This window comes from Miscanthus floridulus, chromosome 5 (genome assembly GCF_019320115.1).
Source record: "Miscanthus floridulus cultivar M001 chromosome 5, ASM1932011v1, whole genome shotgun sequence".
Classification (NCBI taxonomy): Eukaryota; Viridiplantae; Streptophyta; class Magnoliopsida; order Poales; family Poaceae; genus Miscanthus; species Miscanthus floridulus.
The window spans coordinates 89,802,398-89,821,239 of record NC_089584.1 but is presented as its reverse complement, the minus strand read 5'-3'; the positions used below and the strand labels follow the sequence as shown (position 1 = coordinate 89,821,239).

Below are 18,842 nucleotides of genomic sequence, written 5' to 3'. Positions count from 1 at the left end.
CCTCCCAGACCGGCGTAGTCGAGTTCGATTCAAGAAGAGATCGAGTCGCGGATATGCATCCCTCTACAGACCCCCATCATCCGTGCTTGCCCCAAGGCCAGGAGGTCCAAGACGTCGAGGTCGGGTTTCACGTTGAGGCGCAACGAACGCATCGCTAGGAAACCCCGCGCGGCCAACTCCACGCTACAGGTGCAGAATGTTCTGAAGCAGAAGCTTGGTATCGCCGTCGACTCCAATGCTGCGGACGCCGAGATCGTTGAAAAGTTTAGGGCGGCCTTTGCGTCCCCTTTGTCGACCAAGCAAGAGGCCCTACAGCTGTTGTTTGGGGGCAAATTCGATCCGGTAGCCATGAACCCGGTCGGGTTTGACGCCGATGATATTTAGGTCTTGTGCTCAGCTGGTGTGTCACAAAATACTAGTATGTAAATCACAGCTACGGGTGTTTGGTCGCTGGTTAGCTTATGTTGTAATAAATTCTACTTCTGTTTAATAAAAACGTGCCATGGCGCGATCGCAAAAAAAACTCCTAAATTGTTTCCGAGTCCCATGGAGAGTGAACGACGCTTCAAAGTTCACGGCTGCACCGCCACCAGCCCACCGCCACCTGCTCTGATATGTATCACTTCACTTGCCATTGTTACAATTTAAAATCACCAATTTCAGCTCTCAAAAAGTCCACCAATTTCATCATACTCCTACGTGCTGATCAACTATATCACCATCATCGTATTTTTTTAAAGAAAGAGCATCAAGATCGCATCTTTGTGTTAAATTCTTGAAAACAGCTGCCGCGCAGTATTTTATAGGAGTAGAGCTCAGCCGTAGCGCAAAGCGCAACCATCCACCACCGGTCAGAGACGTGCAGGGGAAATATCCCCAAGGAAAGGAAGTCGTTGCAACGACCCATGGCGTCCGCCGCCGCAGACCCGCTCCTCCCCGGCGAGGGCAGCGGCCGCCTCCTCGGGTTCCTGCCCTCAAGCATCCGCCTCAAGACTTCCGTCTGGTCCGAGCTGGGCGGCGCGGTGGGCGACCTGGGCACCTACATCCCGATCGTGCTGGCGCTGTCGCTGGCGTCCCACCTGGACCTCGGCACGACGCTCATCTTCACGGCGCTCTACAACTTCGCCACGGGCCTGCTCTTCGGCATCCCGATGCCGGTGCAGCCCATGAAGTCGATCGCCGCCGTCGCGCTCTCCTCCGCGCACCTCACCGTCCCGCAGATCATGGCCGCGGGGCTCGCGGTCGCCGCCATCCTGCTGTTCCTCGGCGTCACGGGGCTCATGACGTGCATCTACCGCCTCCTCCCGCTCCCCGTCGTGCGCGGCGTCCAGCTCTCGCAGGGGCTCTCCTTCGCCTTCACCGCCGTCAAGTACGTCCGCTACGTCCAGGACTTCTCGCGCTCCTCCTCCGCCTCCACCGCCGCGGCGCGCCCGCTCCTCGGCCTCGACGGCCTCGTCCTCGCGCTCGCCGCGCTGCTCTTCATCATCCTCGCCACCGGCTCCGGCGACGACGAGGAGGACGCCGTCGCCAGCGACGGCACGGTGGTCCGTCGCCGCCGCCGCTCCTGCAGCCGCGTCCCGGCGGCGCTCATCGTGTTCGCGCTCGGGCTCGTGCTCTGCTTCGTGCGTGACCCGTCGATTCTGCAAGGCCTTCGCTTCGGGCCGGCGCCTCTGCGGGTCGTCAGGATCACCTGGGACGATTTCAAGGTCGGGTTCTGGGAAGGTGCCGTGCCGCAGCTCCCGCTGTCCGTGCTCAACTCGGTGATCGCGGTGTGCAAGCTCTCGTCGGATTTGTTCCCCGAACGGGCCGAGCTCTCCCCGGCGCGGGTGTCGGTGAGCGTCGGCCTCATGAACTTCGTCGGCTGCTGGTTCGGCGCCATGCCGTGCTGCCACGGCGCGGGCGGGCTGGCGGGGCAGTACCGGTTCGGCGGCCGGAGCGGCGCGTCCGTGGTGTTCCTGGCCATCGGCAAGCTGGCGCTGGGGCTCGTGTTCGGGAACTCGTTCGTGACGATCCTCGGCCAGTTCCCGATCGGGATACTGGGCGTCATGCTGCTCTTCTCCGGGATCGAGCTCGCCATGGCGTCGCGCGACATGGGTACCAAGGAGGAGTCCTTCGTCATGCTTATCTGCGCCGGCGTCTCGCTCACGGGCTCGAGCGCCGCGCTGGGGTTCATCTCCGGGATTGTTTTGTACCTGCTGCTGCGCCTCAGGGACGTGGACTACCGAGCACTAGTCGGCCGTTGGTGCTCTGGCCGGCGGCAAACCGGGAACAAAGCTGGAGGCGACGAAGATGCTTAAATCACTATACAGAACAGATATTTTAGATGAAAAGAATATACTGTAACAGCATCTCCGTAGTCTTCCAAAAATCTATGGGTGTGTCTCTGTGGCTTGATGTTGCTTAACCATCAGTCATGTTCTGTGATATATTTTGTGATGTTTATGTAATATATATATATATATATATATATATATATATATATATATATATATATATATATATATATAATGTTCACGTAGTACATGTTGTTCTATAATGTCGTGTGTATTATATATATGTCGATGTTCAAGTGATACACATATGATGTTCCATTGTGTTAGGTGATGTATTTTAATGTTTTGTGATGTTCTCAGGCAGCTGCTAAAATACATGTGATGTTCTGTGATATATTTTAAAATGTTCTGTGATGAATTTTGTGATGTTCTGGCAGTATACATGTGATGTTCTGTGAAATTTCACTGACAAGAAAACAAAATACCAGGCAACTGCATTTGAGTAAAACTCAAAATCTATTCTCTAAATCATTATTTAGAGAATCATTTGAGTAAAAATTATTTTTCATATCCCATATCTTTGTATTCTCTGACTTTTCTATATGCTGTTGGAGGGTTTTTTTTCACCAAAATCTATATTTCTATAAATTATAAAATGATATAAAAAGTCTTAGGAGTATATATTGTGAAAATATCCGTATCTTCTCTCTTTACAAAAGGCCACAAAACCGTGAATGCGACAGGCAGGCTATGGCGATAGCATGTCCGCTGTGGTCATGGGCCATGGGCCACGGCCCTCGAAGTACTTGAGTGTCATCTCAATCTGCAACAAGGTCGCCATGTGATGATGTTTTGAAGATTTCATTGTGCATCCCGAGCAGTTCGGTGTTGGCCATGGGCCATGGGCTGCCAACTTTCCAAGCATGTAGTATCAAGGAAATGGGCTTACCAGATGGCGTTTCAGTGCCAAGCGTTAACATGCCAGTTTCTTTAGCGTTAACGTGGTTTTCGAAAAAAACATTGGCGTTAACGTGAGCAGTGAAAGTTGAAGCGCGGGGGCGACATGGGATGGACGCAGATTCAGTGACTTTTTTCAGCAGTGAAGCCAGGCTGGAGCAGAATGTGCAGTACTGAACAAAAGTAGCAAGTGATTAAAAATAGGAACGTGTGTACTATGTAGCAAGAACAAAGATCTATTTAAATTAGTTAGAGCTAGTTATTAGCCATTTTTTCAGCAGTGAAGCCAGGTGAGACCTACTTTTTATATAAAAAGTTTTAGTTTTTTATGAGATCTACAACTTTATAGTTTTAGGTTTTTTTTATTTGAGATCATTAGGATACACTAAAAATAACATATAGTTTCAACCATATATTAATCGCGTACTTGAGCTTCCTACCTCACAAAAATCATATATTTCTTGTATGGTATCAAACAAAGATATTTTTTTATATAAAATTTCTAGCTCTCAATGAGATCTACAATGTTTTCGTTTTACCTTTTTTCATTTGATATCGTTAAAAGAGCGTACCCAGTGCAGACAGCTCCCGCTCTGTGCGGAGTCTGGGGAAGGGTGTCAGTGGCAAGCCTTACCCTTGCCTATGCAATGCGAGAAGACCGCAACTCGGATCCGGGATCTTCCGGTCACAGGCGGTAAGACTCTACCGCTTGCACCAAGCCCACCCTTCATTTGATATCGTTAAGACGCTAAAAAATATAATATAATTTTTCACTATCATATTAATCATGTACCGCATGGAAATCATCGTCTCACGTGATAGATTTTACCGCTTCAACGTGTGTGGGCGGCAGCGTTATTTTTTTTGGCACCAAAGGTGTTGGTGTGGCCAAAGGAGTTAGAAATAGAAATAAAAATAAAAATAAAATAAAAATAGATAAGGTTATTTTTGAAATAAGATTTTTAAAAAAGATTAAAAATATTAAAATTATCTTATTTTAAAAATAACTCCACTTATTTTTACTTTTATTTCTAACCCTTTTGGTCACGCTAGGCAAGCGCGGCAAAATTACACTATCACACCATATGTGTTCACGTGGTAAGATCGGCCATGCTGCACGGTGATTTCCATGTGGTACGCGATTAATATATTGTTGAAACTTATGAATTGAAAACTATAAAGTTGTAGATCTTATAAAAAATTACAACATTTATTATATAAAATAAAAAAGTATCAAGAGCTAATAACTAGCTCTAACTGATTTAAAGAGGTTTTTTTTGTGAATTTTAAAGAGGTCTTTGTTCTTGCTACATACACACGTTCCTTTTTTTAATCACTTTCTACTCTTGTTTCAGTACTGCGTAGTCTGCTCTGCGTGCCTTCGCCGCTGAAAAATTGGCCAATGCAATGTTCGCTTGACTTATAAGTCGTATTTTTTCAGCTAACGAACAATATTTTTCTCTTACAACAAATCAGTCAATAGTACTTTCAGCCATGTCTTATCAGTCAAGCGAACATAGCACTAAGTCTTTGGCACTTGTTTGGGCAGCCGTTGGATGGAAAGTCTACGGTGTCTACGGTGGATACCAGCAGCTAAAGTTACGTCCTAACTTGAAGAAGCTACGTTACTGAATCTGCGTCCGACAGGGATACCATGTCCTGCGGACAGCGGACTTGGAAAGCCCGATACCTCGACGCCGATGAGGCGGCCACCTCCACGTGGTAGTATCCGGATGCATCTCGCCTCGCATGCTTGATTTTTTTTGTCCATTGCCCATCATGGGGTGGCTAAGGCTTCTAAGCTCCTAAAAATTTTAGGAGCTAAAAGTTTTTGGAGCTTTTATGAGGCTGCCAAAACCTTCTAAAAGAGTATTTGGTTCCATCTCATAAAACTGACTAAAAGCAATAAATGCACTAGCAAATAAACCATGCAACCCTCCTCTTTACCCCTGCTCCTTCTCTGCTCCCGTCGTGGCCCTCGCTCTCCTCCTCCTCCTCGCCGTCTCCACGGAGGTGGCCATCTCGACGGACGGGAGCGTGAGCAGCTCCACCACGTGCCGCCGCCTCGTCTTGGTCGCGGCCTTCCCCCTGCCCGTCGGGGAGCACGGGCGGCGGAGCAGGGTGGTGGTGGGGGTCGGCGGATCCGGCGGCGCGAGGGTCGAGGACGAGGAACGGCGGGAGGAGGTCAGAGGGGCGGCGCCGACTCGGGCCCCATGGCGGTGGGGAAGACGGAGGGTACATGGAGGCGAGCAGCGCCGCCGCCATCTCCAGGTCCAGCGCGAAGGAGCGGCGGACCAGTTTGGGGCCGGCGGATCCGGCGAGGTGAGGCCGGAGGTGTGGGCGGGCGGGGCGCGGGAGACGGATTCGGCGGGGATCCGTCAGTGGAGGGTAGGGGCCGCAAGAGGGAGGCGCGGGTGGGAGAGAGAGGGGGGAGGGCAGGGCAATAAAGGAGGGGTAGTGGGGGTCCAGGATGAACTTTAGGAGCTTTTAGGAGGATGTATTTGGTTCTTTAAGCAAATTCTATTCAGATTTTAGCTCCTAAAACTTTTAGGAGGGGTAACCAAACAGGGCCTAAGATGATCAAGAGAGTGTTGAGACCGCTCCATAAATTCTGCTCGATAAACACTGTAGTGCGACAGCTTTTAAAAAAACTTGAGTTTAAGAAGCACTCCTTTGCTATGAGTGGGCCCACAAAGATGAGTATACTCATAGCCATCTAGGATTAGGCCCACAAAGATGGCCTATGGGATTTCCTACTAGCAATAGATTGCCCATGGCCATCCATCCGATCACATCTTCAACACGAAAGCCAACAATTGCTCGTGCGCCCTGGAGTAGATCAAACATCTCTACATCAGTTCCAGAGGACGAGGAATCGCTCCATGGTCATCACAGCATCCTCGCATATGTTGCTAGGCCTTTGTATGTGTCTACCAACGCTGTCATTCAGTGAACCCGTTAATCACCATGATAAATGGTGCTAGACTATGGCGACAAGGCTCATGGGTCTAGGGACCCACATGGGCAACGAAGGAGCTGAAGAGCCACACAAATCCTTGTGTCTGTATGAGCTTTCGGTGGTGCACTTAGGATGCAAGATGGAGAAGGCCATGTAGTGGTGTGCGGTTATCACTCAACACTCATGCAAGACCTGTTTATGGGTCACAAACTCACACCAAACTGAGATGGTGGATCTAGGGACAGGAGCGGGCTTAAGCCTAGGACTACTAGGGCCGCGATTCTAGTCATGGCCCAGGAACCTTAAGATACCCCCCCCCCCCCCCCCCCCCCCCCCCCTCTCATTAATTTTGGCCCAGAAGAGGAAGCCCAAGTCCACCAATGGAGCTGTCAACAACACCCATTTGCCACTTTGGCTTCCCTCACGTTGCCCCCCTGCTCTCCCCGTCTCCCGTAAGGAAGCTGCTCTCGTATCAATGCTAGAACTAGGCACGTCTAGAAAGCCATATCTAGATCCATTGATTCTCTGTCTAAAGGCTTTCAAGCTGGCCACCACTTGGGCAAACAAAAATCATGTTGTTGTCGTCATCATGTACATCCACAACGCTACCTTTTGGAGGCATCAGTATAACCACCTGGGTTCTGTACATTTACACGATCGGGGGTCCATCGATCAGTCAAACAGCATTGTTGTTACATTGAAGCACAACAATATTATTACCGGGTCTGCTCATCATGTCGTTCCACTGAGAATGTATGTCCCTGGCGATGTTGAGGGCGTCCGCCGAGGCGCCGAGCAGCCCCCTCTGCGAGAACCCGACGGTGTAGAGCCCGTTCTTCCCTTTCCAGCCGTTCGGGAAGGGGATTCTGGGCATTCCTTCTATCGTGAACACGTCATCTCCATCCTGCAAAGTATGAACACGTCACCTCCGTAAGACTAGGGAAAATCGATCGTTCCCCTTGATCAAAGGATCGACAAGTATGTCCGCTGGACCCAAAGTGAAGTGAAGTGTAGTCTCGAGTCCGTATACCCGTCGTCGTCATCCTCGTGAGCTAGGGACGCCGGCCGGCGCCAGGGCAGCCGACTGGGCCCTGCTCCTGTGCACGCGCCCATATATACCCCCGGGTGAGTCTCACTGACTCGATCACTTGGCGCGAGGGACACTTCGGGAGAAGGGCAACCAACGGGGCAGGATGGCCGAACACGACATGAGCGCTGCAGCGCGTCCAGGCCCGGCCCCCAAACCTCCGCCGGACAACAAAAGCGAGTCCTTTTCCGTCCGTCGGCGTCACTCAGTTCTTCCCCCCTCGTGTCGTTGCAGGCGGCAGTACTAGGAAGGAAGGTGAAGAGATGGAGGGGATTTTACCTTGAGCCAGGACGGCACGTTGCTCCTGTATCCCGTGGCCTGTATTATCGCGTCGAACTGCTCCTCCTTGCCGTCCGCGAACCTGACCCCGCGCTGGGTCACCTCCTTCACTGCTCCCACTACCTGGCCATCCATCCATCATGTGTTTCGCATCAGCCAGGACGAAGCATTTGCATTTTTTTTTCAGGGTGGAAATAAAACTCAGAAATGTGTGCGTGAGTGAGCCTTAACTCCGGGCTGCCATTGCCAGATGAGGAGGCACTGGCCCACGGCGTCCCCGGCCCGGGGGCTCAAATTCCCACGGTGTTTGACCGGTCATCATCATGTGTAATTTTCTACAACTGCCGCTGCTTGCTCTCCTCTTTGGTGAAAGCAGGCTGGCTGGCACTACTAACCTTAATTTTGCCGGTTTTGATGTGGCCTAGCGTCCCGACGTCCAGCACTGGGGTCCTGCCCGTGAGGTTCTTCAGCTCGATGGGGCCCGTCTTGGGACGCCTCAGCCCGAGCTTGCCCGTGTCGCCCAGCGCCAGCCGCGCCGCCGCCAGCAGGATCCGGTCCACCACCTGCACGGGGAGCAGCTTCAGCAGCGCCATGGCGATGCCGAACGTGGAGAGACCCAGCATCTCCCTCGGTAGCACATGAACCTGCAATGCGCGAGCACAAGTATCCATCGTCATAGAAGTACTCCATGGAAGAAGAAACAGAGCAAGCGGCCAGTACTGTGTTATGGGTGGGTGCTGACAACGACATGGGACGACAAGACAGAGACATCCCAAACACCGTACATGTTAGTAGGTCTAATTATGCTTAGCGTCGCCAAATATGACCATGCACGATGAAGCTTGAAGCAGCTAGCATGCCCCAAAACCAAGCGCGACGCGCACAATAAAAACAACAATCATCCAAGGGGAAAGCAGGATGGCACAAAACTCGCAGCAGCACTTGTACTTTGGCTGTCCAAAGCAAGACAACGGGTCCCTAGCAATGAGTGGTAATAGGTCCGCCGCTCTAGTAGGAGTAAGTAAGCACGGCCAAAAATGTAAGTGTGCGCGGCGGGGCGGATCATTAGTTAGTTACTTACCGTGTTGCGCACCACCAGCGAGGGTGTGGCGCCATGCCGGCGCAAATCCAGGCTGACCTCCATGCCGGAGTTGCCGCAGCCCACCACCAGCACCTTCTTGCCCGCGAACTCCTCCCCGGACTTGTAGTCGCACGTGTGCAGGACGCGCCCGGCGAACCGCGGCGCGCCGGGCAGGTCCGGCACGCGCGGCACCGCGTTCTCCCCCGTGGCCACCACCAGCCACCGCGCCAGGAGCAGCTCCCCGCTCCCCGCCAGGCGCACCGCCCACGCCCCCGCGCCCGCGTCGAACGCGGCCTCCTCGACGCGGCACCCGAACCGCGGGGCCACGCCCGCCGCCGCGGCGTACGACTCCAGGTACGCCACGAACTGGTCCTTGGACGGGTACGCCGGGTACCCGCGCGGGAACGGGAGCAGCGGCAGCTCGCAGAAGCGCTTCGGGAGGTGGAGCGTCAGCCGGTCGTAGGTGCGGTGGCGCCACGTGGACGCCAGCGAGTCCGACATCTCCAGCACCGTGGCCGGCACGCCGCGCGCCGCCAGGCACGCGGCCGCTGCCAGACCCGACGGGCCCGCGCCGACGATGACCGCGCCGGGGACCCACGCCGCGCGAGCGCGGCCTTGTTGTTCTTCTTGCTGCCGCGCCATGTCGTCGTCCATGTCCATCGCGCGCGCACGCCGCCCTTGCTCGGAGTTGGAGCGAGTCTGCTGGCCGAACGACGCCGGACGGGTGTGTGTGTGCGCGCGCGCGCGTGCGGGGCTGCGTTTTTTTTTACCGTGCGATGACAAGTGCTCGGGGTTTTACTGTGGATGAGGTTTTATAGGGGTTTGGGAGTAGTAGGATAGGAGTACTGCGCTACGCTTCTTCGCCTCGCGGACTTTGCAGCGCGCGCGCAGTGCTCTCCGGCCTGCTCCACTCGTTGTTGTGCTAGCTCGTAGTAGTGGTACTAGTACTAGTACTAGTGGGACGGAGTGTGTTTTTTCAATGAGAAATACTCATGCACAGTTATCTAATAATCTGCTTATCCGTCTATCGACTGGCTCATAAAGAAGATGAACGATTGACTAATTAACTTCGACGCTGTGCCCAGCCAGGCACCGGCCGGCCGGCGATCTCTCCCAGCCAGCCAGGCACCGCGTGCCGGTCCACTAACGCCGCTAGATAGCTCAGGGGCGCTTGCACATCGGGGGTTCCTGTGCGGTGCAGTCCAGGGCGCACAGGCAGGTAGGTATAGCCAGGTCAAGCAAGCAAGGAAGGGCCGGCGGCCCGACGCGCGGGTCAGCAAGCGATGCTTTTGCGGCTGCAGTTGCACACTTACACGACGAGGCAGGACGCCACCAAGGGCTGGCTAGCTCGGGGCACTCGGCGAAGCAAGAGGTTGAAGATGACTGAAGCTTATGCAAAATCTCAGACAACTGCCGTGGAGACACACCCTTTTTCAATACGTATTTGCTAGTGGAATGGAGGCGTGTGACGCGCGTTCATGGGTTCTCGGTTTGGAAAACGAAAGATGAGCGAGTGTATGTTCCAATGCTGGTGCCTCGTGGTGAGGCATGGTCCTCCACGCTAGGCTATAGCTAGTCACTCACTGTGTAGGTGGGTGGGTGTTACTAGGTCCTTCGTCCCTCGGCGCGTTTGCAAATTTGGAATAGCACTTGTCACTCTCGCGTGCATGTGTCAAGATCATTGTTAAGTTTCCCATTCGGTTTTCGCTTGCGTGATTCGAAGGTAGGAGTGGTTGCGGGTGTGGGAGAGTGGGAGCATCGTACCCTCTAGCCGCCTGTATTTCAAGTGTTGGTTAGTGGCTAAATGGCCGAAAGATGCATGATGTTATTCTTGTTTAAACACAAGAGATGCTGTGATATTCCTTTTGGAGAAAAGGCAGTACTAGTATACAAATGACAGGAAACAGTAGTGTATTTGATTCATGAGGCTAGCTAAGAATGACGTACGTTTGAGGTTGTGCGCATGAGTCAAAATATCCAAACTTTGGCTGTCAATTACTTAGCCCCTGTTTAGATCCGCCATAAAAACAAACAACTGGTTGGCTAATACTAGCCCTTAAAAATCTAAACAATTGTTAGTTCACTAGTCATAGAGACTAGCTAGTGTGCAGCAACATTGAACATTTGTAATGGTATGGGTACATTTATATCAAAATATAATACAAATTATTTGATATGGCATTGGGATCTGAATCACTCCGTCCTAAAAATAAATCAACTTTTACAATTGTTCTAAGTCTGTATTTTATGTTTAACCAAATTTATAAAAAAGAATACCAATATTTATGTCATCAAATTAGTATCACTAGATGCACCGTGAAACATATTTTCATTATCTACTTATTTGGTGTCATGAATATTATTATTCTTCACTATAAAATTGCCCTAACTCAAGAAAGTTTGACTTAGGGTGATTCTAGGAGTTGGTTTATTTTGGAATAAAGGGAATACCATGGAATGGATTATTACCACACAATGCTAAGATTTAACTGTCTGATCAAGATGAGTTTCATTAGAATCTCACATGAATGGATAACCTCGATGAAATCTCTTTATCAACCGCTAATACAAATGGATATCCCAATTTAAAAAAAAAGATATGGAATCTAAAGGCCCCACTAATAAAAATTAAGAATTTTCTATTAAGCCTACGCGGGGGTGTAGTTTTAACGAAAAAGATAGACTAGCTAAACACAAATGGCAAGGAAACAAAATACACTGCTTTTATTGTCACGAAAATAAGACAACTAGGCACTTGTCCTTCAAATGTTGTTTTGCCCACGCGGTTGGCTCACAACCCAAGTGGCGCTCGGTTTATCTAAACCTTGTAGTGTACCTCAAATGTTTGAGATTTTTATTATGGGTATTCCTAAAGAAATAAATCCGCTAGTGCTGCTAGGAGTTTCCATTTCTTATTGGTCACTATGGTTAAACAGAAATGATGTGGTATTTCAAAGAAAAATATCCCTTGCAGGTTGTTTACACAATTATCCATTAGCTCGGTACAAGGTCACTAGTCAGGAGTCAGGAGTTAGTATGACAACTTCATGTAATTAGTGCGGACAATCAATGGCTTTTTTTTTCCAAGGCACATAGGTGGCAATCTAGTCTTAGAATTGATAATCACTAGATTGTTAGTTTTATGGACACATGGGTGGTGGTCTAGTATTATGATTGATAGTCACTAAAATATGTCGGGTCTTTTTTAGTACTAAAGTTGTGTGCTCTTGTCTTGAGTAGAGGTCCGAAACTAGTTTCAAGAATTTGTGTCACCTCGATATATGTTCCTTGAAAACTTTAAATCTTCTATTATATAAAAAAAAAGATATGGCGGTGGATATATTATAGTAACTAGCAAGGTGGCCCTCACCGTGTGCACTTATGATGTTGTTCATCCCTAGCTAGTATAACTTAACTAGTCTTCACATCCGTTCCACTCGCGTGTCGTTCTATGATTCTATCAAATCTATGCCTTTATTAGTGTTTTATTGAAGTAGGTGTTTCACAATCGCCTCGATTTGCAAGCTATACTTGCCCTTATATTTGGCAGACACTATGATCTTGATATCTGGAGATGGTGCCACTCAATTTCATGTCAAGGTCACTTTTTATGGTTTCATTGGAATTTTTCTAGCCGTTGCCAGATGCTATTGTTATGTGGATTACTTCCCTTTTTTGCCCAAATAATGATATAGCTATGGGCTCAGGACTAGTGTGGAAATGAAACGCTTGTTTCCTTCGGTTTGATTCTAGTTTTGCCAATGTCGATCGTAATATGAGTAAATGTTTATGTCATTGTTTTATTGAATTCATCTTGTTATATGCGAGAATGCACAGTCTAATGTCGACTACCACTTGACATGACTACGCTTTATAGCATCCTATGCGTCAACCGTCAATAAATTTTTACCTCACATTGAGGGATTATCGTCTTCCTCTTTTGTAGGGGACAATAGCTTTAGGTGGCAGGTAAACAAACAAACATGAATTCTTGTATTTTTCCGCAATATAGATAGATTATTGTTGTTGTTCTGTTGCATTGGAGTTTATCTCATTTGATTTGTTTACCATGTTTTTTTTTCTCAAAATTGATATGTATTTTTCTATATTATATCATTTCAATTGTAACCTTAAATGTATATGCATTAAGTATGACATAAGGACATGGTTGGCTTCTTTCATTTTTATCGGCCTCATATAGTTTTCTTAATAATGGTATGGATGGGTAATAGTGGAACATATGCGGGAGTATTTGGGCTAAGTTTTTTTTTATAATGACAGTGGTCTGTAAGTTTTTATCAAATGACTATGGCCACTTTGATTTTATTTTCTCCGATTAATGTAGTAAATCCTGTTCCTTGAGTGGAGGCTCTTTTTATTGCTCATTTACTAAGCTCATATACAAGAATTATTATAACGCAAATCTATATTCTAAAGACCATGATGATGTTCATAATGTCTACTTTATTTAAGGGGAGAGAGTACAATCAAGATACATGCCAATATCATAGAATAAGTGAATTTTATTTAATCAACTTTATTTAATTCGACAAGCCAGATTTGGTCCATATCCCCATCCAATTAATACACTAACCCTGTCTACTCCCACATAATATCGTCCTCCACTCCTCCTCCATGTGTTTGGCGCTATATTCTAAAGACCATGATGATGTTCATAATGTCTACTTTATTTAAGGGGAGAGAGTACAATCAAGATACATGTCAATATCATAGAATAAGTGAATTTTATTTAATTCGACAAGCCAGATTTGGTCCATATCCCCATCCAATTAATACACTAACCCTGTCTACTCCCACATAATATCGTCCTCCACTTCTCCTCCATGTGTTTGGCGCGGCTACATCCATTTCGTACTGCAACATCTCGGTCCCTTTGAATTTCTTTTTATAAACAATGAACTGCTGAATGCTAGCTTTGCTGCTGTTTGCCAGAATGAAGGCCAGTGGCCATGGGTGGGAACAGTACGTAATCCTAAATTGGATTAATTGTGCTTACTATTTGTGGTCAGAAGAAGTGTTCTACCATGTGAAACTCCTTGGAATTTCGCTGCTCCAAAACAAAAACCAAGCCGGTGGTGCGGGGTTCTACAGGAGAAATCGGTGGTCAGCCTGGAGTAAATGGAAATGGAACGGCCAACCAGCTAGCCAGCTAGCCAGCCAGCCACCCAGGACCCAGCGGTGCATGCAGAGAGGGCTCGGGCCGGGCGAACCTTGCCCCGTTCGCTTGGCCGAGTCATGACGGAAAGTATTGTTGGCTAATTTGTTATGAAAGAATTAAAAAAAATATTGTTCATTGACTGAAAAATATGGCTTATAAGCCAAGCTAACGGATGATGGTTATTCTAGTTCCAGCAGCACGGACCGTGAGCTTTGAGCTTACAGTACTCCTACCGATCTGTTGCGTCTCGCGAGGTTCTAGGCGTACAGTGTTCAGCAGGTAGCAGCTCTGAGCCAGGAATCAATGGTTGTCCTAGGTCGGTTGGTCGAGCAGTGAGAGCTCGCAATCTGCGAATACGTTCAGCAGGCAGCAGCTCTGGGAGAGTCTGATGCATGGAGATCAAAATGATGGGCCGTGCGTGAGCCCTGAGGTTGAGGCGTTGAGCTTGAGCTATCGTACTCCATGCTTGCATCCGTCCGAGAGGCAGGCCAGTCACGTACAAGAAGCTACAGTGAGGGCTTTGATGCGAGCATTTATTGGCAAGCCTGGTGGCCATGTTGCTACTCTGATCCGGACGAGGATTCGCTGCATGCATGCATGGCTGAGAGCAGTACGGCATGCATATGCCATGCCTTCCACCTCGCAGGCGCAGCAGCGGCAGGCCATCCGATCAAGATTTGAAGAATCTGACGATCAGGCAATGTGCCAACATCGAGGTCGACGTTAGTAGTAGACTAAACTAGTCAGTTCCCCGCGCGTTGCAGCGGGCGAGTGGTCGTAGTCATGATTCAATAATATGAATCATTCGAGGAAAGTGGATTCAAATGTGTTGATCTCGAGTGGTAGTTGACATGGTCTTTGGCATAGCCGGAGCTAGAACAATTATTAATGACCTGCAGAAACCGTAGAAAGAAATGGTATCTATTATGAGTAGAGGATCCATAAATCATTTCAAATCGATCTATTATAGTAAATGGATATCAGGATTCTATTAGTTTGCAGGACACAATGTAGTACACAGTATGTAGATAAGAGGTGTGTAATTACAGAGAATGAAATGTACCCAGTACCCCTAATCATACAGGGCTAAACCGACGTATGAAAGAAGCATTGCAATTCTATTTTTATCAAGAAGTATTATATTCTATTTCCATCACGTAACCCAGTTTCAGTAAAGGACCATATAGGGGGGATAGTAATTTACACACGGTGGAAAGAATATTTGGATCACCAAAAAATATGAATTGCACACACCAAAGTCGAAAGGTATAGGAAATCACTGTAACGGCAGATATGGCAAAGTAATCGAAGTGGACCTCAGAATCCAAACACCAATCAGAATATACGCAACCACATCCGTGCACATTCCCTGGCCGAACTGGTTGTCAATTCCCGCTGTAGATCGGATAGCTGCATAGGTCTTCAATCGTTTAGATGGATAGGCAAGTAAACTTTAAAACTTACAGAAGCTCATATAAGAATAATTGAATGAGTGGTACGTAGTCAAACAAATTCCATATTGATTAAACACTTCATGAGTCCTTACCTGGATGGGCAGCAAAAGAAAAGAAATAGAGGATGTCATAAGCAAAACTCTTTTGTCTTGAAACTCATGGAGATTATTCCAGTAGTCATCTTCCTGCTTACCTCAGGTCTGGTGATCTTCAGGCGGTCAGCAAAGGCATTAACATCGGCCATCAGGTTGTGACTCATTTTCTCTGCAGAAACCCCGAATTAGTCGAGAGAATCGGCATAGTTAGATAACACAATGACGTGAGATGATTAGTCAAAAATCTGATGGCAATCTTGCCGCGGGCATTGGAAACCCAGATTTGTGGAAACTAAATTGCACTTTGGATAGACTAATGCTGCGTGCCAAGGACAAAAAACTACGTAGAAAATGTCACCAGATTATAGCTACTACGTACACCTGCTCATCCAACTACAATACATTTTATCTATGGGTTTCATTTTCTCGCATGTTAGAATACCATATTAACCAATCACACTTTTATTTATTTATGAAATATAGGTATGCACTAAAGCGTAAGTCTACTGTACATTTGAGTCACAGGTGAATTTCGTGCCTAGTAAACAATACAATACACACAACATTAAAAACAGTTTGAGAAAAGAAAAGGTAAAACTGAAAAGAACTACCACATAAATCACTGAAAATGTGGAACTGACCATTGGAAATGAGTTCTTTGTATATATGTATGTTGGTTTTGTGATACATTGGTATATTACTACAACAACAAAATCAACCAAACAAATTTCATATATGGCTGTCCCAAAACTAACAGAACGTACCGTTGTCCGGTTGTCCCCATTGGATAAGGAGAAAGCAGGCCATAGTGTTGGCCAGCATAACAACTATCGGCACAAATCTAGCACCACAGGAAATCAGTGAGCAGTCAGTAGCTGAGAGCGAAGATGCATTTCAATTCTGAAGACAGTGAAAACGCGATACAATTTTAATCACAAAGTGGTAAATGGACAATCATAGCAATGACTGACGAAGGACGAACTCAAAATGACCATTAACTGTAAGTGTCAGTAACTACATAAATAAGCAGGCACACTAACCTTGTTTTCGTGATGAGTTTGACAAAACCCTTATGATTGTAACCAATGGCTTTTAGGTCCTCAAATGGACACCGATGAAGCTGAAAACGCTAACTAACAGATGCAATTCTAAATTGACAAAGAACTATGATGAAAGTGGTACGAAATCCCCGCGCGGTTGCGCGGGGCCTAGTCTGTAATATAATGGCATTTGATGCTAATAACACACTATTAAACTAATGGTTATTACAAGTGTAGAACCTAAGTAATGCCTAGGTAATTGACATGACACTCAAATCTGCAGCAAATCTGTAGTGCATAGCAGCATAGGAATGAAATTTGTGAGATAAATGTTTGCATCAGAGTAGCATATTTCTAGACCCGTAGGCCAAATTAGCAAACGTAAATCTTGTCCATATTTTGGCTGTGAAGGAGCCTAATTTCATGAAAGTGTTAAGGAGTGCCATGTGAACCATTGTAATGGTAATAGTCAGGCAATTTAGATCAAGCTAACTGTTAACACCTCAATGGATTTTTAGAATTGTACACACAAAGGGTAGTATAGCGCACATACATTTAAGTTCCATGCTTCATCCTGTGTGTGAAGCTTTTCCCCACTTAGTTGTACAGGGCCACACAACAATAACGATTCCTCACATCCCATTACGCTAACTTGAGATATCTTGTCCCTGTTATCCAAATAAGCAAATTTAGAAGCTACCTTCGGAGCACTGCAGCGTACATATGTAGGTATCTAAAATTAATTTAAATGTAGGTTCTGTAGATTATGAAAACAAACTAAGCATGCAAATACAAATGCATCTTGGCCGTGTTCGCTTATCTTATAATTCGTCTTTTTCAACTTATTTTTTCATCTGAAACAGTGTTTTTCTCTCACAACAAATCAGTCGGAACAGTGTTTCGGTTTATTTTTTAGCGAAGCGAACGGGGCCCATATATACAAAAGATGTACCTTAGAATATCCTAATTAGACAGAGCAAAAGGTATGGTAAATCATAGCGGTAGTAAGCCACATAATTTCTTTGAAATGGAGAAAGATGCAACAGTAAAGATGAATCTTGGATAAAAATTAAAGGAAAGTTAAGTTAGTTGTAGACAACAGACCTACTTAGATAGAGAGAGAGAGAGCTGCTAGAGTGGGGAGCATGTACGTACTTATCGTCGTTTGCCCATGTTGGCTCGCCAGGACAACGGCATAATGTATTAGAAGAAATAATTCTAGTTTCATAGCCCGAGAACCAAAAATATGCAGAGGTATATGAGAAAATTGCAAAAATATAAAGGAGCAAATTTCTGTCCATAATAACAAAAGGTTAGACATAGGCTTCCAACTAATGCATACGGCACGCAATATGTGGACAGAATGTATAGTCTACCTGTTGGTGTTTCGAGTCACTAGCAACAAGTAAATTTCTAATATTACGCGTCTGACTCGGATGGTGTGCTTAGAGGACAGCGGCACGAGCGGCGCAGAGGCAGCGGTGGGGACCGGCGCGGCGGAGGTGTCTAGGGTTTGGGAGAGGCCGCGTCGCAATGGCGATGAGGACGGGAGAAGCCGAGTCGAGCCTGGAGGGGCGTTTTTTTTTATTTGGCTGGGCAATGACCAGTGGGAGAGGGATAGGGAAAAAATCGGCTGGCACAGTAAAGGGCGATGTGGCCTCACGAGTGGGCGCGTTTGGCATATAGGAATAAGGTTTATGGTAGATTTTCGCCGGCCGGCTGGCCGGAGAAAAAAAAAAGAAGGAAGGAAGGAACATGGCCAAAAAGCTAGCTAGCTAGTCTACCGTACGTTCTCCTCCGGCCAACCTAGATACTAGTAGAGCGGTAACGGCCGAGCTGAGCATGCCGAGGAATGCGGCACGCATGGCAGCAGGACCGGAAGGAGACAAGCCACTCGCCCGAGCATGCAACGCGAATTTAATAAGCTAGCGCTCAGCTTGATCATCGGCCATGCATGCATGGCCCCCCACGACTAGAGCTTGAAGGCAGGCTAGCGCTAGAGAGGAACGAAGGGTGGCTCCACTAGGTCGCGCCGCGTGGGTAGCGCCTTGGCAACATGTTCCCCCGGGTCTCGGGCATGCCGCATGCGGCCGGCGGCGGCGGCGACGGTGGGGTGGCTCCAGTGCATGCGTTCGTGGGCGTGGCCCCGCGTCGTTTGTTCGCTCAATCATTGATGATGATGACGATGATTCTCTGCTGCCGGCCCACTGCACCGTGGGCCCCGAGAGTCGTCCTAATCACGCTCTCAGTGCAAGTGGACTACTGGGCGTGGTCCTCCGGGATCCGTCACGCTCGCTTCCCGGCTCGGGCCTCGGCGCATATACTATTGGAGGTTACATTACTGCGTAGCCTGGTCCATTGATCCCCGTAACCCAGGGCATAGGTTTAATGCGCTCAAGATTACCGTTGCCAGTTTGCCAAGCACGTCCGTAGCTAGG

The 18,842-nt window shown here is 47.8% G+C and overlaps 2 protein-coding genes across 3 annotated transcripts; one reads left to right on the top strand and one right to left on the bottom strand.

The window, feature by feature from the left end:
* The first annotated feature begins 665 nt into the window (after window positions 1-665).
* Window positions 666-2,439, top strand: LOC136450209 (molybdate transporter 2-like). Its single transcript, XM_066450574.1, has one exon. The coding sequence runs from the start codon at window positions 906-908 to the stop codon at window positions 2,295-2,297; it is 1,392 nt and encodes a 463-aa protein (XP_066306671.1). The 5' UTR covers window positions 666-905; the 3' UTR covers window positions 2,298-2,439.
* Window positions 2,440-6,615: 4,176 nt separating this feature from the next.
* Window positions 6,616-9,395, bottom strand: LOC136450210 (indole-3-pyruvate monooxygenase YUCCA1-like). 2 transcript variants are annotated; one of them, XM_066450576.1, is made up of 5 exons: window positions 8,637-9,395; window positions 7,951-8,199; window positions 7,556-7,678; window positions 6,910-7,093; window positions 6,616-6,830 (listed from the first exon to the last, which is right to left on the bottom strand). In XM_066450576.1, the coding sequence occupies exons 1-5, from the start codon at window positions 9,294-9,296 to the stop codon at window positions 6,811-6,813; spliced, it is 1,236 nt and encodes a 411-aa protein (XP_066306673.1). In that variant the 5' UTR covers window positions 9,297-9,395; the 3' UTR covers window positions 6,616-6,810. The 2 variants fall into 2 exon arrangements, with proteins under 2 accessions (XP_066306673.1, XP_066306672.1); XM_066450575.1 differs by having other exon boundaries at window positions 6,616-7,093.
* Between the last annotated feature and the right edge of the window lie 9,447 nt (window positions 9,396-18,842).